This window comes from Macaca thibetana, chromosome 11 (assembly GCF_024542745.1).
Source record: "Macaca thibetana thibetana isolate TM-01 chromosome 11, ASM2454274v1, whole genome shotgun sequence".
Lineage (NCBI taxonomy): Eukaryota > Metazoa > Chordata > Mammalia > Primates > Cercopithecidae > Macaca > Macaca thibetana.
The window spans coordinates 126,758,338-126,784,106 of NC_065588.1; the positions used below are offsets into that span (position 1 = coordinate 126,758,338).

Here is a 25,769-nt window from a genome sequence, read left to right on the forward strand (position 1 = left end):
TAATGTAGGATGGGACATTTGTTTGTGAGTAAAGGCAGATTGATTGATTAGAATTGAAAGGGTCATTTTTTTTTTTGTAAAATGAGAATTAAGAATTTTTTAGGCACAACTCCAACGGAAGGGCAGAGGAAAAAAAAATCAGGGTATATGCTTTTCGGCCCAAGATATAAAAATACCAGTGCAGAGATTGTATTAGACCACATATGGCAGAACGGGACAGAGATTTAAAAGGCTAAATAGGTTTGCTTACCCTTTTTGCCTTTGAGCGCATTGGTGTATCTTGAGAGTAGTGGGATGGAGCATCAGAAAGATAGACTTCTACATCGTCAGGCACTTCTTCCAAGAAGTTTGAGGGCACAAGGCCTTTCTGCCCATTCAGCTCCCCCTAAAACACCAGGGATGAAGCAGAAGAACAATTTATTTTTCTAGAAACTCACATCTTGCTTTAGCTAAAGGAATACAGCTCAGAGTACAGGTAGATGGTGAGTTTATTCTGGTTCCAAAGTGGCAGGACTCGAAAGGACTCTAAATTAGGGTTTCCAGATTTTCCTCAGCAACATGCAGAGTCCTAAGCCCCTTTCCTGGGGTCTCGATTTTGCCTGTTCAGTGGGGAGCTGAGGAATCTGCCTTTTGGCCAAGGAGCCCCTGGAATTCTTAGGATCAGGCTTCTGAAGGAAACACTCCTTGGTAGATGTCATTTAGTGGTTCTCGGGCCTGGCTGATCTGAGGCACTAGGGAGCTGCTAAAAATACCATCACTCAGCACACCAGCCCTGACCGATGACGGACAGCTTCGGAGAGTGGGGACCCGGTGGTCCTAACGTGCCAGCAAGCTTGAGAGCTACTCATCTACTCAGCCTTGAGACTGTCCTCCCTCTTACTCATGGACATGTTCTTACTGTAAACATTCAAACAATATGGGGAAAATGAAAGTGTCTGTTGATACCGCCACAGACATTACTGCTTCAGGTTGGTATATGTCCTTCCAGATCTTTCTACTCATTTACATATCTATGCCTTGTCTAAAGTCGAGATCCGTGTAAGTCCAACCGCCTCCTGGTCATCTGCACCAAGTGGCTCACGAGCCCACCACGTCACTTCTTCCCCAAACTCTCATCTGCCCCCAAAGTGCCTAAACCAAGTTCAAAATTGGCTGGCTCTGAGCAACAGGGGATCCTGTTCCTCTGTTTATAAGGTCTAGGAAATGACATAAAGAGCCTACTACATCAAAACACCTGTGCAGTGAAGGCCACAGCAGAGTGATGAGCACCTGTGGAATGGGAGGAACTGTCTGCAAGTCATCTATCTGCTAACAGGTTAATATCCAGAACACATAAACAACTTCAGAAACCCAACTAAAGATGTTTCTCCAAAAATGAGATTCAGGTGGCCAACAGGCACATGAAAAGATGCCCATCACCATGAATCTCCAGGGAAATGCAATTCAAAACCATATAGTACCACCTCACGCTACTATCAGTAAAAAAAAAAAAAAAAAAAAAAAAAAATGGGAAAAACAGGTACTGGTGAAGATACGAGGAAACAAATACTCGTGCACTTTTGGTGGGAAGGTGAGATGGTGCAGCTGCTCTAGGAAACAGGATGGCAGTTTTGCAAGATGGAAAGAGTACTGGAGACGGATGGTGGTGATTTGTACAATGTAAACGTACTTAATACTACTGAACTATATACTTAAAATGATTTTACATCTTTTCTTTTTTTTTAACTGAGATAGAGTCTTGCTCTGTCACCCAGGCTGAAGTGCAGTGGTGTGATCTCAGCTCACTGCAACCTCCACCTCCAAGGTTCAAGCAATCCTGCCCCCTCAGACTCCCAAGTAGCTGGAATTACAGGCACGTGCCACCATGCCCGGCTAATTTTTGTATTTTTAGTAGATACAGGGTTTCGCCATGTTGGCCAAGCTGGTCTCAAACTCCTGACCTCAGGTGATCCACCCGCCTCAGCCTTCCAGAGTGCTGGGATTACAGGCTGAGCCACCATACCTGGCCAATTTTAGATAAATTTTATGTAGATTTCATCACAAAAAAATAATTGGAAGAGGCAGCCCCACATACTTCCTGCATCTTCCTGTTCAGCAGCCTGCCAGGTGCACACTCACTGCCCTGCCCTGCCCCACTCTTCTGCTTGGACCTTGAAGATCCTATTTTATTTACCTGTGACTACCCTGGGCCTTCTCTCTCCGGCTCCGTTATTAGTTATTTTTCTCTGTTGACATTACAGACTATTTCGAGGCCACCTATCCTTTTTACTGTGCATGTGCCCCTGGCGATTTCTTCCTATCAAGGGTTTTAAATAACATCTAAACACAAAGACACTCAAAAGTTATAACCAGTCAAGTCCCCCCCTCATTAGGTCCAACAGCCAGATTTCTCCTCCAGCCTTAGAAAAGAGGCGAAGGCTGAGCCTCTTTTTTGGTTGAGCACCAGATGGAGTAGTTGGCTTATATTTGGGGACTGTGTTCTGTGAACACACACAGCTTCATGCACCCATCTCCACTGGTGTCATGCTCACACCACAAGAGGCATGTGTACACCAACCCGCAGAGGCTCCTGCAGAGCCAGGTCTCCAGGCCAGCCCCTGCTCTGGCTGAGTAGAACGTGGGTGGAACTGCCTGCGCTGGTTATTGCTCTTGTTGTTTTGGGCTGAACACACATAGCCCTAGTAAAATCCACGTCAGAACGCACATGTGCCACGTCACTCCCCCATGTCTGATGCCTCTACCACTGCACGCTACTGCATCCGAGGTGACGACTGGAGCTGCTCATGGTGTGAACACTGCTTTGGCCTAAGTTCCGTTCCATTTGGAGAGGCTCGGATGTCCTGTTCATACCCCTCAAGCTCAAGAGTTTCTAAGCCAGGTTTTCCATTCAACACTGTTCTTATCCTTGCAGTCTCAAGGGCGCCCATCGCCTAGGTCAGAAACTGAGGCTCCCCCGGACGACATTCTCTGTCCCTCTGACTGACAGTCTGAGCTCTGGCTAAGATCATCTTGAGTCTGCCTCTTGTCTGCCTTCTCCTGGTACTGACGTAGTTCAGGCCATGTTTCCTGCCTGGACGGCTCCATATAGCATGTTACCTGGCTTCCTGGACCCACTCCCATCCCCCTTTAAAAGCGTACCAACAAAACCCTTTACAGAATAACTCTCTCTAAAAAAAATTTCACCTTGACCTTTCCCTCCTCAGTCCCTCCATAATCTGATTTCCGCTTCTCTCCTATGCCTCATTTCCCACCACTCCTCTATTTGAGGCCAAACAGTAACTACCTGGAGGCCTAATGTCCAGACAGAATGGGAATAGGCTGAAAGGCAGAAAACACCAAAATCACTTCCCTCCCAGTTTTCTCTGTGCCCCAGTGAGAAGTTCACTCATGTTTGCACACCTCTCTGGATTGTCTTCCGTACCTTAGTACACCACGTGATGGACGCTTTTGACACAGGAAGGTAAATGATTTAAGGTGTCAGATACCGAGATGCTGGGCTGTAGCAAGAACAGCACGAGCTTGAAAATATGATGGGGTGTTAGAAGTCTTCAGTGTCTTCAGTGACTTAATGGGGGCTGATGTAAATTAGGAAATAGCAAAAGGAGGAAACGTCCAGGTAGCACAGCAGGGGTCCCTCCAGGGTCCCTGCTTACGCTTGTTTTATTGACACAGGATATAGCAGAACAGAGAAAGAGGAGGGTGATATTACAATATTAGGACCGGTGGAGTATTTGAGTTTGCTCTCTTGAGATGTTTAAGGTTACAGATATCAGAAAACGAAGTTCCAAGAAATTTAAGATTTTTGGTATCAAATTAGGTGTCCCCTGTCATTGTTTATCAATAAGAAATATTTAAATGAACTGGGCAGTCTGCTCAGTGAACACGACCAGCAAAATCATACTAAAACTATTTGGAGGAGTGGTCAATAAACAGAAGCATACATTTAATATTAATTTAGATCTACTTCCCACTATAATATAAAAATTTAGGCAAGACTATTCAAGAAACTAAGAAGATAAAACATAAATCAGGAATAGAAACATGCAGACAAGTTAGAAAAATCTTTTTAAATTCCAAGAAAGCACCATGCCCATTGTTTCTGCATGTGAAAATCTAAATGAAAAGTACGTTCCTCTAAAGATACGTAGATTGTTAAAAATTGACTCAATAAGATAACCATTTAAGCAAATGAAAACTGCAGTCTAAAAAGATACTGAACCTAAAGGATCTTTGGGCAGATTCTAATAACCTTCAAATTACAGTAATTCCTATGTCACTCAATCTGCTCCAAAGCATAGAAAAAGATTGAAATCTTCTTAGTTTATTTGGTAATTCTAGCATAATCCTGATACCAAAAGCCACAACAAAGGTATCCAAAGAATACAGATTATTGTTATCTCTGGAATATAACTTCTGAATAAAATATTAGTAAATCAACTTCCAGTGCCTTAAAAATAGTATTATATATGATGGCCAGTAATTTACCAATGAAAAATAAGCATAGCAAACTAAAACTTTCTTAGCATTATAAGGGATACTTTGTTAGCATTATAAAGACCATCTATCTTTATTGATAGTCTAACCTACATACAACAGTGTAAAATATTAGTGGTATTCCTACTAAAATACATACCAAGTCACAGATTTCCTCATCTGTTATTCAGAGTTATTCTAAGTGATTAGTAAGACAATTAAAAATGATGACAATTATAAATATTGATGAAGAAGAGGCAAAATAATGACAATCTGGGGGAACCCAAGGGAATCGGTGGATAACAGAAATAATTGCATTCAGAAAAATGATTTGTGGAGGACATGTACACACACACACACCTTTCCAACATGTTTTCTAAATAACCAGTAGAATATATATTAGGGCGAAAAATCATTCACAATCGCAATAAGATCTATATAATTCCTTTTTTGTTTGTTTTTGAGACGGAGTCTCGCTCTGTCACCCAGGCTGGAGTGCAGTGGCGCGATCTCGGCTCACTGCAACCTCCACCTCCTGGGTTCAAGTGAATCTCCTGCGTCAGCCTCCAAAGTAGCTGGGGTTACAGGCACATGCCACCACGCCCGGCTAATTCTTTTGTATTTTTAGTAGAAACAGGGTGTCACCACATTGGCCAGGCTGGTATCGAACTCCTGACCTCAGGTGATCAGCCTGCCTCGGCCGCTGTGTGAGTCGCCGTGCCCAGCCATTGGATCTGTATAGTTGCTAAGAGTAAACTTAAGATCTGTAAAGGATGTGTAAGAATAAATCCATGAATCTTGTCTGACAGATGAAAGGAAAAACTTTTTAGAAGGAGGTACGTGCTATGTCAGAATTGAAAGACAATACTATGTCTGTTTCTTCCAAAAGCGAAATGTACCTCTAAACAAAAAATTATAGATTGTGGGGGTGGGACTCTTTACAAAATGACCCCTCCCAAATGTAAAAATGCATGATAAAAATACAATAATTAAGGCAGCATGGAGTAGTGTTAAAGTCCATAAATACTCTAATATTAAATTCCTATTTATACTTTAAGTTTAAAATGTATTACATTGTTTAGTATTAAATAATTTTTTTAAAGTAGGGAAAGTGCAGATTATTTAGTAAACGTGTTGAGACATCAGTTCTCATAGTTAGGAAAAGATGGTAGATACTTGAGATTTACATGTGGAAAAGGAAACTATAAAAGCGAAACAAAATGAGGTGATTATTTCTATCACATTGAAGGACCTTTCAGGCATGACCCCCAAGGCAGAAACATCTGACCACATACAAACGTAAAATTCATCGTTAATAAACAACAAAAATGGAGAACCAAACACACACAAAGTTAAAAAGCAGAGGTTGAGCTGGAACTATTGGAAACACATGTGACAAAGTATGAATATCCTCACCAAGGGCTGAACTCTTAAAAATCAGAAACCAGGCAGAGGAGAGAGCCTGGGAATTCCACACATGCCTGTGGCTGCAGCATCTGTTTGACTCAAAGAGAAACCTACCGTCCAGGATGTCGTCACTTCTTGCCGATTCTGATAAAGGCAGCGGGGGAGCAGGTGGAAACACATGTGCAAGATGGGGACCCCCACTGGGCTCTGCGCAGGGTCCTAAGTGGCCCTGTGGGCTTCTGGTCAGGGAGGGGCAGCTATTTGCAAAGCTGCCCCAGCTGCAGAAACTCTGAGATAACCCCACCCCATTCCCTCCCTTCTTTGCCCCAGGAAATATTCTAGACATGCTCCAGGGGAACAGAAAAGGAAGGAGGGTGGCTCTGAGGTCCTTGCCGGGAATCACCGGCAGCAAGATGGGGTGGGGTGTTCCGTGCTGCTAACAGCAATAGGCTCTAGATAAAAGGAAAGGGTGAAGTCCTAAAATCTGGGGTGTTTTAGTTATGTATTTCTTTGCTTATTTGTATTTCTTTCTTTTCCTAAAATTTATTTCTGACCTATACAGTAAGTAATCTGGAAACTTAAATAGTTTTGTTTTAAAAACAAACATTTAAAAACTTAAAATGTATTTGTTTTGTTTATAATGTAGATCCATTAAAAAGACTCGTATTTGCAAGGAAGAAACAATGAAGTTCACAGTCCCAACTTTCTAGATTATCTATAACTCAGCAAAGAGACAAGCCAATTAAGCCACGCTGTCAGCAGCCGTATGAAGTTCATGCCCAGTTTTAAGAGAAGGAACAGACTAGCAAAACAAACACACAAAATAAATGAAAAAGAATACAGTCATAAACGGTACCTCTTGATATTTCCAAAACTTACATAATAAAATCCATCTTCATCAATTTCACCAAAAACGGTAATAATATCTCCTGTGCAAAATGTAAGTTCAGCCTGTGGAGATGAAACGTAAAATTAATAGTATTTTTCTATACAAAAGTAGTTGTTTTTTAAAAATAAGTTCTCTATGCTTTCCCTTACTATTTGAGAATTTCTGGTATTCACCGACTCGTTCAAATAAAGGTAGAAGCTAATGAATGGCTCTGCCCACAGTCTTCTCGAAAGTAAGGACAAACCAAGATAATGCCCCCCTAAAAGAAAATGCTGCAGTGCTTTGATTTTGGCCAAAATTCAAGATTATTACCATGTTCTACGGGTAATACATTTTTAAAGCTAGTGAAATAGTTAACTGTAAAAACCTGGAATATTAGGGGAATGTTCTCTGTAGTATAAGGACCATTAAATAAATATCCTTTCACTGAGTATTTTAAAACCTACTCAATTATTAATGAAACATCTATTTATTTGTTGAGACAGAATCTCACTGTGTTGCCCAGGCTGGAGAGCAGTGGCACAACCTCGGCTCACTGCACCCTCCGCCTCTTGGGTTCAAGCAATTCTCCTGCCTCAGGTTCCTGAGCAGCTGGGACTACGGGTGTGTGCCACCAAGCCTGGTTAATTTTTATATTTTTTAGAGAGATGGGGTTTTGCCATGTTGCCCAGGCTGGTCTTGAACTCTTGAGCTCAAGCAATCTGCCCACCTCCCAAAGTGCTGGGATTACAGGCGTGAGCCACCGCACCCGGCCTGAACATCACTTTATTCAGCGTCTACTGTAGGCCAGGCTGCAACCCTGAGTCAGGTGGTGTCAAACGCGCCTCACGGCCGTCAGGAGTCCAACTGACCCAGCGCATTTCAGTTCACAGTCACCAAGCAGAACATGGAAACAGAAATCTAGATGATATTAACAACCAAACACGTTTTCTTTCTAAATGTAAAAATGAGGGAATATAGTTGGCGAACCAATGGCTTGTCAGAGAGCGCGAAGTACCGTGTAACATGGGTTCACATACATCTTGTCATCTCAGCTTGTGGCTGCAGAGACTGGAGACACATCTCATTTCTGAAGGCAGCGGTTTCAGCCTTCAAGACACCAGGCATCCCAAGCGGTGCCGGGCGATGCAACCTCACCTATCCCTGCTTTCCTCTCTACTGTTCTGTTCTATGTGAGGGGCCTACTGCTTTGCTTTTGTTTGCTGACCACATGTGATGGGCTTTTATTTCTCTCCCAAAGATGGCCCTCAGGTGGCAGCACCATTAGATGTGGATGACAGATTGCTGTCTCTGTCGTGGCACAGGAAAATCTGGGCCACAGGGACAGGGCTCGTCAGGGCTGGCCGTGTCCCTGAGAATCCCATGATTTCTCTCCTGCGTGGCCATGTCTGTATCAGCCATCCCTCGGGTTGGCAGCCCTTCCTATGGATGGTTTGGAGAGAAGGAATGAGAAGGTGAACACACGTGGCCTCAGTGTGGTGTACCACGAGGGAAGGGATGGGGTGTGGTTTTGTGTCCATCACGAAGCGCAGTGTTTGGCTGGTACCTCAACATCCACGTTGGGCGAGCTTTCCCTGGGGTCATAGTCATACAGGGCCACCATTCTCCGGGTTGATACTGAATGATGCCTGCCACTTCTTCTGCTTCTCTCTGTTCAAATCACAAGGGGGGAAGAAAGCCATCATGACGTTATTTCAAACTTAGCGGCGTTCCCCCTCCTTCCGTGTCACACAAGGCCAATGCAGCTGTGACCTGGCACCGCTAACAGGGCCACATCTCCTGGGCACTCACACCAGCAAACGTCTCTACTTTGGGTCAGTCGTCCAGGACTCCATATTCTCATATTTTTGCGGTAGTATGGTTTCTCCCCCTTAGAGTAACATAAACATTTTCCTTCCTCTAGTCTGTCCACTAAGCCAGTGAGACTCACATGAAGCACAGGGCTCTCAAACAGCAAATGTAGACGGCTTTGGCCAGCACAGGGAGGCCGTAGCTCGTGAGGCCCTGCACAGTGCACGGTTGTGACCATTGCTCTGGGAAAGCCCCATAGACACAGTTTTAAAAGTGCCTGTTTGTGTAACTATGGTGGCATGACAAAATCAAGTCATGCTCCCCAAGCGGAGGCAAAACTAAGGCACCGTCCTCAGGAGAAGCATGAATATAAACAGGGATGCCTTCTCCACCCAGCCCTGTGGCTTCCCCCATGCTGCTTCCCCGGCATCCTTCCACTGAGGTTTAGCAGTGGCCATGGAGAAGAGCCCAGCTCTGCACAGTCGACTTAGAGGTGCATTCCCATGGCCTGGCTCTGTCTCTGCCACAGATGGGGGCCTGGGCGTCATCCCAGCACACTCAGAAGCATAAGGGGCTGCAGAGGAATTGCCCTAGGCTCTGCCCAGCATGAGCGCTCCACACAGATAACAGGTGAACACTCTCAGGACGTAAGGAGGCCTCAGTGGAGAGCCGCAGGACCTGGCCCAACCAGGAAACCCCTGTCAGACTGAAGGTGTGGGGCTGGGAAGGACCTTCTTCCTGGCAAAAGTTGGCATTTATGTGTTTCTTCTAAACACAGCTACTTTCTGCTTACATTTGATTTGGGGAATTCCAAACATACAGATGAACACCATCAAAGGCAACTATCTTAACGGCAGCTAAAGTCAGCAATGTGGCTTTTCAGTGGTTTTCAGCAGGTATAGGGGCCACTTGTGTGGACCTGCAAAATTCTAGCAATTACTTCCCCTTGGGTTCTGGTTACAAGCCACTGCTGCAGTTTACAGGACGCACACAAGCCTCTGTGCACGTGTCCTCTGTCGGACCTGCACATGTGTGTCTCCTTGCATTATGACCTCACCCAGAGGTTAGTGTTTCGCAGCATGCTTCATGTTACGGGGAATGTTACAAGTATGACTTTGGAAAGGTGGCATAACAACATACATGTACTTCTCGCTGAGGTAGAACTTACATACACTAAGGCTCTTTCTAGCGTGCGGTACCTTACTTTATGATAAGCACACACAGTCCTGAAACGCCACAACAATCAAGATATACACCGGCCATGGTCCTCTGTAGTCACTTCAGCCCAGTAACCACAGATCTGTCTCCTGTCCCAGACTTTGGCCCTTTCCAGAATGTCACTGAAAGGGACTCATGCAGAATGTAGCTTTTGAGACAGGCTTCTGTCATTTGGATGATGCCTCTGAGATTCACCCTTGTCACTGGCTGTATCAGCAGTGGCTCTGTTCCATGGCTGAGTAGGCTCCATTGTGTGGGGCGCCTTCACTCCATTACTCAGTCACCAGCTAAAGGCACCTGAGTTGTTTCCACATTTTGATGACTGTTGGTCATCAAAACATCAAACGTATTCGTGTACAGTTTTTGTGTGTGTGAACGTAAGTTTCCCTTTCTTTTGGGTAAGTGTATAAGAGTGAAGTTGTTGGATTGTATTGTAAGTGCATATATAACTTTACAAGAAACCAGCAAACTATTTTGCAGAGCGGTGATGCCATTATCCACTTTCACCAGCAGTGCAGAGGCTCACCTGGCACACTTTGTGCCCACCCCTGCGACGGCCAGTCGTTTTAATCTTAGCCATTCTAAGTGTGTGTGCATTGGTTTCTCAGGGTGGTTTTAATTCGTATTTCACTGGTGATGTTAAGCATCTTTTCATGTGCTTATTTGCCACCCACATATCATCTTTGGTAAAAGGTCACTTAAATATTTTATACATATTTTTATTGGATTGTTTCCTTACTGATGAGTTTTGAAAAGTCTCTGTGTATTCTGAACGCAAGTCCTTTTTCCAGTGGGCTACTTGTAAGTATTTTCTGCCAGCTTGTGGCTGTCTTTTTATTCTGCACTTTTCCAGTGCAGAGTATTTAATTTTGGTGAAGCCTAACACTGACTTTTTCCTCTTATGGATCGTGTTTTCATGTCCTATCAAAGAAATCGTTGCCTGATTATTATAAAGTTTTCTCCTGCGTTTTCTTCTGGAAGTATTAGAGTCTTAATTTTTATACTTAAAAGTATGATCCATTTTTATTGAAGTTTTTAATATGGTGAGAGTATGGGTTAAGATTCATTTTTGGCATATGGATGTGCAGTAATGCCAGCGCCAGTTATTGAAAAGAGCACCCTTTCTCCATTGAATTGCCTTTTTACCTTTGTCCAAAATCAGTGGACTCCATATGTATTGGTCTGTTTCTGGACTTCATTCTGCCCCATTAATCTACATTTCTATCCTTTCTCCAATACCACGTTACCTCAATTAGCTTACCTCTACAGTAGTAAGCTTCCATTAGCTTACGTGAACTTCCAACCTTCTTGTTCTTGTTGAAAACAGTTTTGGCTATTCCAGTTCCTTTGCCTCTCCATATACATTTTAGAATTAGCTTGTTGAGTCTATATAAATCCCGGCACAGATTTTGAATGGTCTTGCACTGCATCTGTAGGCTACCTTGTGGACAGCTGACATAACAATATTAAGTCCATGAATATGGTCTCTCTGTCCATTTATTTAGGTATCTGATTTCTTTCCTCAGTGTCTTCTGGTTTTCGTCATACAAATACTGCACATGTTTTGTTAGATTTCATGCTAAGTAGTTCATGTTTTGTTGTGTCATTGTAATTGGCACTACTTTTAAAAATTCTAATTTCTAAATTTTCACTTCTCACATATGGAAATACAACTGATTTTTGTATATTGACCTTGTATCCATGGAGGTTGCTATACTCCATTTGTTAGTTCTAGGAACTTTTTTATTCTTTGAGATTGCTTGAGATTTTCTAAGTAGATTTCCATGTCATCTGTGAATAGAAAAAGTTGTATTCCTTCCCTTCCAGTCTGTACACCAGGTGTGACTTTCCTTCACCATGTCGCCCTGGTTATGACCCCCAGTATGATGTGCAAAAGGAGTGGTGAGGGCCAAAGTCCTTGTCTGTGCCCAGTCTTAGGAGGATCGCATTCAGCATTTCACCATTAAGGATGATAGTTTCTGGCGATGGCGGGGGTGGGGCGGGGTGGGGGACACGTAGATATATCAGGCTAGGTTCCCTTGGCCATCCACATTAAAAAAAATAGAATAAAAAACATTTAATCTAATTGATAATATAAATCAAGTTACCATTCCTTAAAAGAAATTCTTGTATACTTTCTGGGTCTGTGGTGTACAGGGCCTGTATTCTCTTCGAAACAGTCTTAGTCCACTTCGGGAAAGAAGATCTTAACAAAAGTGGATAGGGGGATAAAGGGCTCAAAGATCTTCAATCTCATGGATTTAATGTGGGCGATATATTCACACTAAACCTTGACTATTAGATGTGGATTCTATCTTGAGATGATGCGCTTATTAATGCCAAAAAAGGTTGAAATGTTTTGATTTTGTGATTATCCTTAAAACTATGTATAGTGTTTGAAGCACTGAATTTTGTCTTTGAAGTCTGATTTAGAAGTTAATCAAGTTTTGAAGTATTAAACCTTAAATATGAATGCTATAAAACTGATATCTCTCTACTGCGTTTTAGAAACAATAGAGGCTTTTTTTGAGACAATAGAGGCTTTTTAAATGAATACATTGTCATTGTACATGGAAAAAAATTTAAAACTCATAAATGTAATGTTGCTTAAAAATCACTGAAAATAGTTTTGCTGCATTCTCACGGGTGCTTGCAGACTGGCTTAAGATAAATGAGGAGTTTCATGTCTACCCAAACTAAAGAGAAAAAAGCTTTTGTGCCTCTTGGATAAGCAAAGGTCACCTAAAGAATGAAAGGCACAGCGCTCCCCTGACCACCCACTGAAATTTATTGTAGACAGGCTGATGTTCACACCGTATTACCAGAAGGCAGCTAATCATGTGTTTTCTAGGTGTGATAAAGTTTTTGCAAGCAAGACTATAATTCATCGCCCATTAGATCATCTGTGTCTTCACATTTATGTACGTGTGTCCCTAAAGCACGCAGGAGACTACTGGCAGTCCTGGTTTGGAGAGTGGCTTTTGCCCAAGAAAAATCACTGGTCAACATTTACATGACTTTGGCATATTTAAATGATGCAACTTGGGGTCCCCTCATCACCACTTGCCTCTCTGAGCAGCAGGCGTTTTGTGCGATAAAACGCACAGGAAAGGTCGAAGAGGGGTTTATGCTTACCTATTTTCTCCACAGGTGTATTCAGAGGGAGAAAGCCCTGTCTGAGAAGCTGATCCATCATCTCCTCGTCATCTGCTTGTATTTCAGAGACCATGTTACAAGGAATAAGGCCAAGCCGGGCACAGGTTTCTCCACGGTAGAATCCATCAGCGTCTTTATCACCATAAACCTAGAGTCGTGGGGGAAAATAAATCAAGCATTGTAATTGATTGGTTCAGAAATACAGTAGTCCCACTGACGGTAAGTGAGTCTAGTCGAAAATATATTTTAAATATGGTTTTAAATACCATAAATCACCTGCGTAGGTCACCCACGTGTGTGCCATAGATGTGTACATGTAACCCTCGCTCTATGACGGACTCGAGCCGGTTTTTCATCTAGCGTTTGGACAACCTGCCATTCTTCTCATTAGGCAGGGGGTTTGCTTGGATGAATGCATGTATTTAAATTCACGCACATTAAAAGGGTGCGTGATGAGACCCCACTCGACCAAGAAGGACCAGGTAGGCTGCACAAAGCGGTGTTGCTGTCTGCCTGAAATGGGTTCCTACGTAACAAGATAGTGCCACCCAGCAGGCATTCCGACCGTTCTCAGATGCCAACCGTCAGGACCCTTGATGAAACTGCAAACAGGGTTCAAGGCCCTCTGTCTTGCCCCTCTCCTACTGAACAGCACGCTGTCTCTCATTTTCCCTCCTTAAAACTCACAAGGCGCCTCTTCTCTCAGAAGGCTGGATCTCACGGCCTGTAACCCCAGCACTGTGGGAGGCCAAGGCGGGCAGATCCCTTGAGGTCAGGAGTTCGGGACCAGCCTGGCCATCATGGTGAATCCCTGTCTCTACTAAAAATACAAAAAAAAATTAGCTGGGTGTGATGGCGTGCATCTGTGGTCCCAGCTACTCGGGAGGCTAAGGCAGGAGAATCACTTGAACCCGGGAAGCAGAGGTTGCAGTGAGCCGAGATGGTGCCACTGTACTCCAGCCTGGGTGACAGAGCAAGACTCTGTCTCAAAAAAAAAAAAAAAAAAAAAAAAAAAAAAGACGGCTGGCTATCAAAGGGATAGGAAACAGCCTCCATCAGGCGTATTAAAGAACTAAGGCGTGGAACTCCAGCCTCTAGCTACTGATGCTCCCTTCTTCCCTCCCTTTTACTCCCTCCTTCCTTTCTTCCCTGCCTGCCTGTTGACTGACAAGTGTTTTAAAATTTGGAGCCTGTATATTTTTCTCAACAACATAGGCCCTAATAGAATCCAGAGTTCACAGGACACATTTGGGTGTTTGTGTGCACACAAACCGGGCAGACGCTGGAGAAGGCACTCTGCAGAGGGCAGGTCCCTGGCCGTCACAGCACCATGCCACCTCCTCCTGTGCCCGGCTCCCCGTGCCTCGCCCACAGCCTGCAGGAGAAGGCGGCTGATGTGTCCCACCCATGATCTGCAGGGGCAGTTGTATCTCTGAGTTACCAGTCTCCGCCCCCGCGACCCAGACCCGCCTCAGGGGCTGTTGAAGCTGCCCCAGGCAGCCGTCCCGCACCTTGATGATCTGGCCTTCTTTAAAGGGGAGCTCCTCCTCTGCAGCATCTGGGTTTGGGGACATGGTGAGCGGGTCATAGTCAAAGAGAGCCACAAAGATCCGGGCCGGGAGCTCTTCGGCACCAGGGTCAGTTTCCGACTCTTCATAGAAGTCTGGAGAAAGGCGGTCTCGCCCGTAATCGTCTGAGAGCAAGTGGGGGTGAAGAACAGAGCGACAGTGAGCCTAACTGAGGAGTGCGCACAGGAAATGCAGCTTTGGAAAGCAGTGAGGATGGCAGCAGTTCCTTGACTTTCGTCTTTTTTGTGTCTTAACATGTAGGCAGAAATAGATGAGGAGGTCTAGCTCAGATGAACTGGAGAAGCACATAACTACACCCACACTCTGTACCTGCCACACTGCGTGTGAAGGCACTGAGACGGGCCTGGGCTTCGGAGGCCTCCCCAGAGAGCACAGGCTGGGGCAGGAGCTGCCGCAGTGCCAGGGGCAGGATGGCCCGTGCTGGGGAGCCTTCCCAGGACCCACACGCTCTACAAAATGGAAAGCTAAGCACCACCCACGTTTAAAATACATTTGTATGTTAATCAAAGTCCGTGGAGGTGACCAACTGTTCACTTAGGTAAATACGTAACTGGCAACAAACACATCTTTATTACAGTGAATTAATAATTTCCTGGTGAACTGGGTTTCAGCTCCATATACCACCCAGCTTCTAAAAGTGGTTCTTTTGGACTAGAGGAAATGGACACATTCCTAGACACACCCAACCTCCCAGGATTGAATCAGGAAGAAATTGAAACCCTGAATAGACCAATAGTAATGAAATGAATTCACTGCTGAATTCTACCAACATACAAAGAAGAGCTGGTACCAATTCTACTGAAACTATTCCAAAAAATTGAGGAGGAAGGACTCCGCCCTAACTCATTCTATGAAGCCAACATCACCCTGATACCCAAATCTGACAGACACAACAAGAGAAAACCACAGACTAATATCCCTGATGAACACAGATGCAAAAATCCTCAACAAAATACCAGCAAACTGAATCCAGCAGCACATCAAAAAGACAATTCACCATGACCAAGTAGGCTTTATCCCTCAAATGCAAGATTGGTTCAACATATGCAAATCAATAAATATGATTCACCACATAAACAGGACTAAAACAAAAACCATATGATTATCCCAATAGTGCAGAAAAAGCTTGCAATAAAATTCAACATCCCTTCATGAGTAAAAACAACCCTCAACAATCTAGGCATTGAAAGATGTACCTCAAAATAGTAGGAGGCATCTATGACAAACCCACAGCCAATATCATATTGAACAGGCAAAGGCTGGCAGCATTCACCTTAAGAACTGGAGCAAGGCAAGGATGCCTGCTCTTGCCCTTCCTGTTCAACACTGAAGGATGCCTGCTCTCACCCTTCCTGTTCAACACTGGAGTGCTAGCCAGAGCAGTCAGGCAAGAGAAAGAAAGAAAAGGCATCCAAATAGGAAATAAGAAGTCAACTTACCTCTCTTCACTGATGATACGATTCTAAACCTAGAAAACCCTGAAGATTCTTCTAAAAGGCTCCTAAACCAATAGACAATTTCAATAAAATTTCAGGGTACAAAATCAATGTATAAAAATCAGTAGCATTTCTATACATCAATAAATTGTTCAAACTGAGAGCCAAATCAAGAATGCAATCACCTTGACAATAGCCACACACACACACACACACACACACACACACAAAATATACAGATTACATCTAACTAAGACACACAGAATATATCTAACCAAGGAGGTGAAAGATCTCTACAAGGAGAACTACAGAACACTGCTGAGAGAAGTCATAGATGACATGAACGCTGAAATACTCCATGCTCATGGGTTAGAAGAATAAATATCATTAAAGTAGCCATATTGCCCAATGCAACCTACAGACTCAGTGCGATTTTTTAAATTATTATTATACTTTAAGTTCTAGGGTACATGTGCACAATGTGCAGGTTTGTTATGTATGTATACGATTCAATGCTATTTCTATCAAAATTCCATCATCATTTTACATAGAATTAGGAAAAACTACTCTAAAATTCATATGGAACCAAAAAAGAGCCCAAATAGCTGAAGTAAACTTAAGCAAAAAGAACAAATAGAGGTATCACATTACCTGACTTCAAACTATACTATAAGGCTACAGTCACTGTAATAGTGTGGCACTGGTACAAAAACAGACACACAGACTAATGGAGCAGACTAGAGAACCAGAACTAAAACCACATGCCTACAAACATCTGATCTTTGACAAAGTTGAGAAAAATAAGCAATGGGGAAAGAACTCCCCATTCAATAAATGCTGCTGGGATAACTGGCTAGTCACATGCAGAAGATTGAAACTGGACTCCTACCTTTTACCATATACAAACATTAACTCAAGATGGATCAAAGATTTAAACGTAAGACCTCAAACTATACAAATACTGCAAGGAAACCTAGGAAATGCCATTCTGGACATCAGCCTTGACAAAGAATGTATGGCAAAGACCACAAAAACAATTGCAACACAAACAAAAAATAACATGCATGGCCTAATTACAGAACTTCTGCACAGCAAGAGAAACTATCAAGAGAGTAAATGACACCCTACAGAATGGGAGAAAATATTTGCAAATTGTGCATCTGATAAAGGTCTAGTGTCCAGAATCTGCAAGGAACTTAACAGATCAATAAGCAAAAAATGACTCCATCAGAAAGAGCTGAGGACATGAATAGACGTCTCAAAAGACGACATGCACGCAGATGATAAACCTATGAAAAAATGCTCCACATCACTAATCAGAGAAATCCAGAACAAAATCACGATGGAAGACCATCTCACACCATTCAGAATGACAATTAAAAAGTCAAAACATAGACGTTGGGATGGCTGCAAAGAAAAGAAACACTTACAAACGTATATGCCATTGGAGGGAATGGAAATTAGTTCAGCCACCGTGGAAAGCAGTTTGGAGATTTCTTGGAGAACTTAAAACGGAACTACCATTTGACCCAGCAGTGCCATTACTGGGTATATACCCAAAGGAAAAGAAGTCGTTTCACCAAAAAGACACAGGCACTCAATATGGTGATCGCAGCACTGTTCATAGTAGCAGGGACATGGAATCAACCTAGATGCCCATCAACAGTGGACTGAATAAAGATGTGGTGCATATACCACATGGAATACTACGCAGCCAGAGAAATGAACAAAATCATGTCGCCTGCAGCCACTGGAGGCCATCATCCTAAGCAAATTAACACAAGAACAGAGCACCAAATACCTCATGTTCTCATTTACAAGTGGGAGCTAAACATTGGGTCCACATAGACACGAAGATGGGAACAACAGAAACTGGGGACCACTAGACGGTGGAGGAGGGAGGGGGCAAGGGCTGAGAAATTCCTGACAGGGTGCTATACTATCTGAATGATGGCATCATTTGTACCCCACAGCTCAGCACTCTTCACTATACCCATGTAACAGACCTGCACATGTACCCCGGTGAATCCAAAATAAAAGTTGAAAGTTGATTCTAAAAAGTCAAAACAATTATTTTGGAAATCCTAATACATATGCATATATATACATATGTATCACTGAACATCATTAGATATATGTGTGCATATATGTATGGAGAGAGAAGGCGGGGGAGAGGGAACCGACAGATAATATTGGTCTGATCCTGGGAGGTGGTCTCAGAACACCGTCATGGAAGCAAGTGAGAATGACGCCAGCTGGCAGCAGAAAGCGCAGGATTGGGAGAGGCAGCCTAGCGGGAGCTTCGGTCCCAGCACGAGGAACACAGGTGGTGGGACGAGAGGACACAGGTATGTGGAAAAGGCAGGACAGGTGGTAGAGAAAGAACCAAACGGATCAGCCTCTTTCACCAGAAAAAAACAAAACATGTAATCTAAAAACAAAAAGCGTTTTGGCTGCAGGAAACGTTGAATTTTAAAACGTAATAAATTGTTTACATTATTGAGATGTAGAGTCTTTTTTGAATGCCTAATCTAAAATGTAATTTCTGCCAGGGAACAAAACTTTTCCACAGCAGGCTTCATTAATTTCTCCATGCTATTTTGATTTTGTTGATAGTCAGTGAAAAAACCTGATGACATTTTTTCTGGTTTCAGGTGGTATCCAACAGAATGTGAAGCGTTCCGTGGCCTCTACAGCGGGCACAACTGTGCAGCCCTTTCTCGCACCCAGGGATGATGGTGGAGAACAGCTGTGGCTGCGCGAGAAGGATGTGCTTTCCATTCTGCTGGAGGAACTTAATGACCATGTCAGTGTGATCTAGTGAATGCAGTTCCAGGTACGGAAAAATGCCGGTGGAGGAGAACCTCTGGCTACAGCATTTTCCAAGCAAGTTCTCAGCACTTTCCAGCTGAGTTTATGTGGCAAGTTTGTGGCCTCAAAATGTGCAGAGGGGTGAGGGGCTATGGTCAGAGCCTAGAGAGAGTTGGGGGTGGTCGACATCCCCCTTGAAAATCTTTCCAGTCCCTCCTAGAGCCTAGGGAAGAGTGCATTTTCTCAGTAAGTGGCTTATGGTCAAGGACCATGATCTGCAAAAACACATCGTTTTGTCTTCAAGTCCAAACTCACATGCACCATGCAACTGGCCACACCACGGGAGGCATCTAGGCAGACACCCCAACACAGAGCTGCCTGAGGCCAGTCCCCCGACGAAGGCTCCTTTCAGAGAACTGCCCAGTGTCACGTTGTGTGGGGGGAAGACAGGTGTGGGGTAGAGGTGGGCGGAGCACTTGGAGTTGAACGTATGTGAATAAAGTCATGTGTTTGTGGTGACTCCACCGTCCGCTCCTCCAGAGAGGATGCACTGGATGTATTATGAGCACCGGACCTCGACAGGGAGAGAGCAGCGGCCTCCCTGGAATGTGTCTGTGGAAACTTGGCTTCACTGCAGGCTGGACTGGGCCATTGGGGGTCCCTTGTCCTTGGTGGTGGCAGGCGAGACTGAAAGCAGCGCTTACCTGCAGCTGTCCGTCTGACCCTGGGGGGAGTGGGCACTGCCTCCTGTCCTGCTGAGGAAGCGTGCTGGCCCAAGGGGTCTGCTAGAGAAAGGGTGTGCATATCATGTGGGAGATCAGGGCTCATGCCTGGCCGCCTGGGTGGCCTCCCAAAGCCACCGGTGCCGTGAGAATAAGCACCGTTTTCTACAGGAGAGAGGTTTCCCTCACTACCTGGCCCAGATCGACCGCCCTCCCTGCTACTGTCCATTGTAATTTCTGTGGAGATAAAGGGAATCATCTATTAAACGGAGTTGACAGCTTTTGATTTTTTTTTTTTTTTTTTTTTTTTTTTTTTTGCTTGCAGGGAAACCTTAAGAAAAGGGCTCTCCTTTTTAAGGGGCAAAGCTTTGTCAATAGAGTTAATTTATTTTTCCTCCCTGAACACGAAGAAAATGTGCTGTACTTTCCTCACTTTGTAGGCTCAGTAGCCAAAATAACAAATAACAAAAAAAATGGGAGACTACAGAGGAGATATTCAGAGTTGATTCCTAAGAATAGAATCCTCTTAAACATAGTGCTTCGGTTTTAGAAGGGTGAATCTGCAGGCCTTCTGTCTGACAGGTCAACAACTAGATAAATGCAAAGACCAAAAATTATAAAGGATAAAACCAAACCTAATTAAGTATATATATGAAGACATCTATCAGCGTCGAGACCTCTTTATGCTAATTGTATGGTTTAGAATTTATTAGATAGGAAGCTACATAATTTTGTTTTTTAATCATGAAAGACATTTTTTAAATTTTGGAAATCCAGAGAACCTATTATATTATTTTTTGTTGTAGGTCCACTGCTTATTAAAAATAGGAAGTATATGGTTTACAGACTTAATTTCCTCTGAAAAAGAAAAGTAATGCTTTTGAAATGTAGCAGATTTCTAAAATATTGTTCTCTAATATTTTCACAAGAAAAATACAATTAAGTAAATGAGAACTAGAGGAGCATCCTGTCTGTTCAGCTGTCACTGTGTTCATTTCCCAAGGCTCTTTGCCAGGGCCGCCTCCTCAGGTGGGTGATAAGCACCCACCACTTCTGTTTCCTTTTGAAACCATCATAGGTGGTTTCAAATGTGTGTTTGTGTATAAAGTGTGTGTAAAGAGATGTGTGTTTGTGTATAAAGTGTCTGGTTTTCGTTATTTTTACGTGGTTTCCTGGCTGGCTACGTGATAAGAAATCAGCACAATTAAAGCAAACCTTTCATAGGTTTGTCAGTTAACTCTTTTCCGAGTTATGTTCAGAGGATTTTTCCTTGTGAAGGTGTTGACATAGATTTGCTCTTTCGCCCAATTTAACAAGTGTCCTCCTGAAATTAAGACACATATGCAGCCTTTGGAACTCCACAGCTGCAGAAAAATCCAGCCAAATTGTCGCCTGCGACTCTGACAGCGAGGGTCACCCTGGCAAGACTGCAGGCCCAGGATTGGTTTTCTTGGACTTCCTGGCTCAAGTGCTGATTTGTCACAGCCCAATTTTCAGTTCTCAGTCCTAGGAGATTGGAAGAGAAGACCCAGCATGCCTCTTCCAAAGGACGTCCTTTCTGAATGGCCACAGCATTAACTTGTCAGTGGCTACCCCATCACCAGGTCATTTCACTCATTAAAGTTACCATCACGTGAAGACTTGAAAACTCACCCTCACCAGAGAGAGAGAAAGAGAGCCTTGAACAGGAGGAGTGGCCTTTTCCCCACCTCGTTTCTCAAGACAGGACATCTCAGACAGGCCATTTAACACGAAAGCCAGGAGAACCTATTTATTAAGCTCCGTAGTTCCTCCGGAGGGACACAAAGTGAATGAAGATTTGAGAGACACGAAGTAGGTTTAGAATACCCAAAAGGAATCTGGGCTCCACTAACCCTGCTAGTTGATCTGTAGTACGACCATCAAGGTTCTCTGATCCTGACTGCATCTTTTATTATTCAGTTAACTGAAAATACTGTTGCCTACGGATCTTTAACACTGCATGGAATTTTTACTGGTTAAAGATAAAAACAATCTAAAAACTGTAAAGATGGAAAAGGAAATTTTTTTTTCTTACTGTTTGAATTGTACAAGGAAGAAAAAGTCTGGCAGGACACAATTTAAAAAATCTGTTTGCTTCATGAAGCCTGTCTTCATTTTGAGTTGACAGAAAAGAAGACCAGTTGCCTTTTAAACTTCAGCTATTTCAGTGAGATTCCAGGTGGCTTTTCAGGGGCCTAGACAATCCAGAAGTTATCCTCCCTGAGCCCTGTCATGCCAAACCAAGACGGTTTCTCCTCATCTACTTCTGTAGTATCAGGAGTTCTCCTTGCATGTGTGTGTGTGTGTGTGTGTGTGTGTGTGTTTTCATAGAAGCCTGGTTCCTCTGTGCTGATGACCAGCTTCCATTATCTTATGCATAATACTTTTTGGAGTTCTCCTTGCCATGATTGATTCCAATAATAGAAGTATCCCCCTCTGATGAGGATGGCTAAAACGATAGCTTTCAGCATGGCTGGCTGAATTCCAGAGTGTCAGGAAGAGAATGGAAACAGAATGCCCGATGATGACTCATGAGCAGGGGAGGTGCCCAGATGGATGTGGGGAGCACGCACTTCAGGGGCACACACAGCTGCACGGTGTCCCCCAGGACTTAGCTCTGCTGCCAGTGTGTCTTCTGCAGACAGACAGCGTTCCCTCTGGCGGGGCTCACGGACCCCCGAGGCACGCTGACATCCAGCTTCTGCACCTGCCACGGGCTCTGACCCTGAGTGTCCCAGGGAGCCCGTGCCAGGACGAGGGAGGCAACACAAGTGGTCCCTTCAGTGCTTACCCTGTGAAACTCTCCAGGAACAAATCAGCGGGGAGAACATGGATGTAGAAGGCCAATTTGATATTTCAAGAATACTTACAAATAGCTTTCATTTATCTTGTGCTGTTCCTGCCTTCTTTTTTGCCATAAATAACAGAGGGTTCTGTGCTTAGCTGAAAATGCTACTCCTAAAATTGTGTTCATGCTGAGATGGAGTAAGCAGCCACATGCTCCGCAGCTGAAAGACAGAACAGCAACGATGGAGCCACTAACCGATGGATGGCACTGTCACGGGCCGGGACCTCTGAGGACCAGCGCTGCCGCGGGGAAACCTCCGACCCATGTGATCCACCCGTCCTGCAGAGGCTGGGTTCCCTAAAATCTGAAGACAAAACAACAGCAAAGTCATAAGTCTCGCCAGCACTGGGAGCTGAAGAATTCAGTTAGCCAAATCAAGTGGGTTGAGAAGCAGAATCTCTAAAGGCAACTAAACTTAGCTTTTAACTGAAAGGTTAGCTGAATGGCCTGGGAGAGAACAAAGCCGTGCACCAGCACCCACTCTCTACTCGGAGCCGCTGCTGGGCGCATGGTGGGGTGAGGGCAAAAAATTCCTCGTAGGGGGTCTCTTGGTTGCTGCTGCTGGTGCTGAAGACAAATGTTTTGGACCAAAGAGACAATGGCTTGAATACATCTCGCCCCACCTTGGCTCCTTGGAGCACTTGAGCCCCTCCTAGTCTCCACATGCCCCCTCCCAGCTGTCACAAAAGTGGGGAAGACACTGCAGTTCCACCTGTCCTGCTTGGATAAAAGTTGTGTGTGAGGTTTCTCACACACAAAGACGGAAGTTTCTACATTTTATCAGCTTCAAAACTCAACATTCTACTCCTAATCTGAAGATGCTGGTAACATTCCAGGACTCAGACCGGTCGCCTTTCTGGCTAAGTTCACCTCTAAATTCACCTTTAGATCAGGGTTAGGATTGACTAAAGACAATCACAGCAACACCTTCTTCTTGCTAGTAAGTAAATGGAGTGAGGAAGTTCTCAGGAACACAGGCATGAACGGCAGGCAGGGAGTCTGGGGATGAGGTATGCCTGCTGCAGAGCCTGCGGTGGGGGCGGGGGGCCGCGGGCTGCGGTGGGCAGCTGAGTCGCCGAGGTACGGATCTCGCACCTCTCCCGGGTGGGCCCATCGCAAGCACACGGCCTCAGACCCAAGGCCTGGCGCCATGTGGATGGCTCACCTGTGTTTTCAATGAAAAGGTCAGCATGACAGGAGCAAATGTTCTGAAAAGAGGACACAATATAGAGATGAATGAAGCCTTCAATGAATCCCTACGCTCAACACCAACAACAAGCCCAGACGGCTGGGCCGGCGGGGAGAAGGCTGATCATGGAAAGTGCGTTCTGGAAACCGTGGGCACAGAAAACAAATGAGAAGAAAACAAAAACTTTGGAAACAATACGCAAAAAAAAAAAAAAAAAAAAAAAAAAAAAAGATTTCTTCAATCATTGTTCTTTTTTTTTTGGTTATGGATGAAGGTCAAAAAGCAATGAAAAAAACTCCAAAATAACAAGGAAAAAAAACCCCTCGACAATCCTAGTCGTCATAAATAAATCCCTAAGGATCGCTGTGCACACAAACATGTTGCCAGACTTTCAGAGAATCGCACTTCAGCTAACCCTTAATTAAAATTTAGATTCAGTTGTCCTTTAATTCAAGCAGCCATACTCATTACTGATTCTGGGGGGTGGAAATCATCACTCTAAGCAAAGTAAAGAAATCTTCAGCATGGTCAAAAGGTTGGGAAGCAAATGGGACTTGAGAAAGCAAAAATGCAGGGAAAATGAAGACAGCCGGCAAGAGCGTCCCCAGGGATGGACACCAGGACAAACAGAAAACCAATGAAAGAATGGAACAGATTGGTTTGGCAAGTGGCTGTGGAAAGGAAGTTTAGGTCACACACCAGGGGGCCTTGTGCAACTCTGGGAGGTGGCTTTGCGTGGGGGGCAGCTGCCCTACTGTCGGGCATGGTTACGCTTTTCTTCCAGACACCCCGAAAATCTTGGTGCTCGGCGGGCTCGCCCCAGCCGTGCTTCCTGGGGAGCGGCCTCTCCGGGCTGGGCTGGGGGTCGTCGTTCCTGAGGATGCCACCGGGGCCCACCTGCTCCCCAAAGTCCTCCTCGACGCTGCTCTGCCGGGTCAGCGTCCGCCGCCGGGCCAGCAGCGGCCTCAGGCCCCTCCTGCAGGGACAGTGGCCAGGGCCTGGGCTGCACGTGGCCACGGTGTTTCCAAAGCCAAACCGTGACTCCTCCTCTTCACTCCCACAGTCCAGGCCGCTGTCCGGGCTCCGGGTGGCCGAGCGGCTGAACCGACAGCCCCTGTCTTCCAGAAGGAAATCCTCCGCGTGGGGGACGGCCCCCGAGCCCCTGTGCTTCACCGGGAACCAGGAGCCCCGAGGGGCCTCATCGCCCCTGCAGGGCCGGCCGGGCCTGGGCTCTCTGGCCAGCCCCGCCCTGGCCCTGGGGGACGGCCCTGCGCCCTGTTTGTGCAGCAGCCCGCAGCACTCTCCATCCTCTTCCGCTACTTCGGGGATACTGAAAAGTCTCTTCCTGTGGGGCTGGTGGGGAAACTCGGGCTCCCAGAAAGTGCCTTCAGAGGTCCTATGCTCAGTGCAGTCCTTACGGGGGTGGCGTGCCAAGAACAGGCGCGGGAAAGACAGTGTGTGGTCAGCATGAAGTGGGGGCCGGGGGAGGAAAGAAAATACAGACAGAATTAGTCCTGGAGGCAGTGAGGGGTGGGAAGCATGCGTCTGCTCGGGCCGGGGGCATGCCGTGGAGGGCTCTGGAATGAAAACAGAATGGGTGACGGGGCTGGTGCGGGGTGCAGGCCGAGGCAGAGCACAGGCAGAGCCAGTGGGCCGGGCAGGAGCCAGCACCATGCATCCAGCCAAGGAGAGGGTAGGTCAGATTCCGGCAGCACATCAGGCCCCACAGTGCCCGCGGGACCACTGCTGTGGAGGGTGGGTGTGGCCACGGTGCCAGGGGAGACTGCCCGGTGCTGCGTCCTCAGAAACCCTGAGGGCAGCTGCCACTGGAGGCTGACTGTGACTGGAGACAGTTCACCAGACGGGGAGCCTGACCTGCCCCTGTCCATCCACTGGGCCTGCTTCCCTTCCAGTGCTCAGCACCCTCTGCAGGCCTTTCTAGTTAGGCCGATGTGTCACCCTTCTCCCTGCTAAGATACAAGCTGCGTGAAACTACGCCATCCCCAGCCCCACCAACAGTGCCTGCACACCATCGTGCAGAGTCTGTGTCAGCAGAGGACTGGAGTCCGCCTGTCTCCTCTGCATCCTGCATTCTGGGATCCCTGAAAGCCGTACCTGAGCCATCATGGTCTCTAGCGGGTGGCACGGGGCTGGCCGCACCGGGAGCTGCTTAACCAGTGTCCATGGCTCTTATACTGGCCGTTTGCATGTCACCACTG

At 45.3% G+C, this 25,769-nt stretch overlaps 1 protein-coding gene across 14 annotated transcripts in view; it reads right to left on the minus strand.

The window, feature by feature from the left end:
* RIMBP2 (RIMS binding protein 2) overlaps positions 1–25,769 on the minus strand; it is a 329,378-nt gene that overhangs the window by 3,277 nt on the left and 300,332 nt on the right. For 7 of the 14 annotated variants that reach the window (XM_050747669.1, XM_050747664.1, XM_050747663.1 and 4 more), the window contains 7 exons: positions 24,250–24,963; positions 22,557–22,665; positions 14,446–14,627; positions 12,914–13,082; positions 8,316–8,419; positions 6,760–6,831; positions 251–385 (listed from right to left, as the gene is read on the minus strand). In XM_050747669.1, coding sequence (XP_050603626.1) covers positions 251–385; positions 6,760–6,831; positions 8,316–8,419; positions 12,914–13,082; positions 14,446–14,627; positions 22,557–22,665; positions 24,250–24,963 — 1,485 coding nt within the window. The remainder of the gene's footprint in view (positions 1–250; positions 386–6,759; positions 6,832–8,315; positions 8,420–12,913; positions 13,083–14,445; positions 14,628–22,556; positions 22,666–24,249; positions 24,964–25,769) is intronic. The other 7 variants (XM_050747677.1, XM_050747675.1, XM_050747673.1 and 4 more) reach the window with 1 other exon arrangement.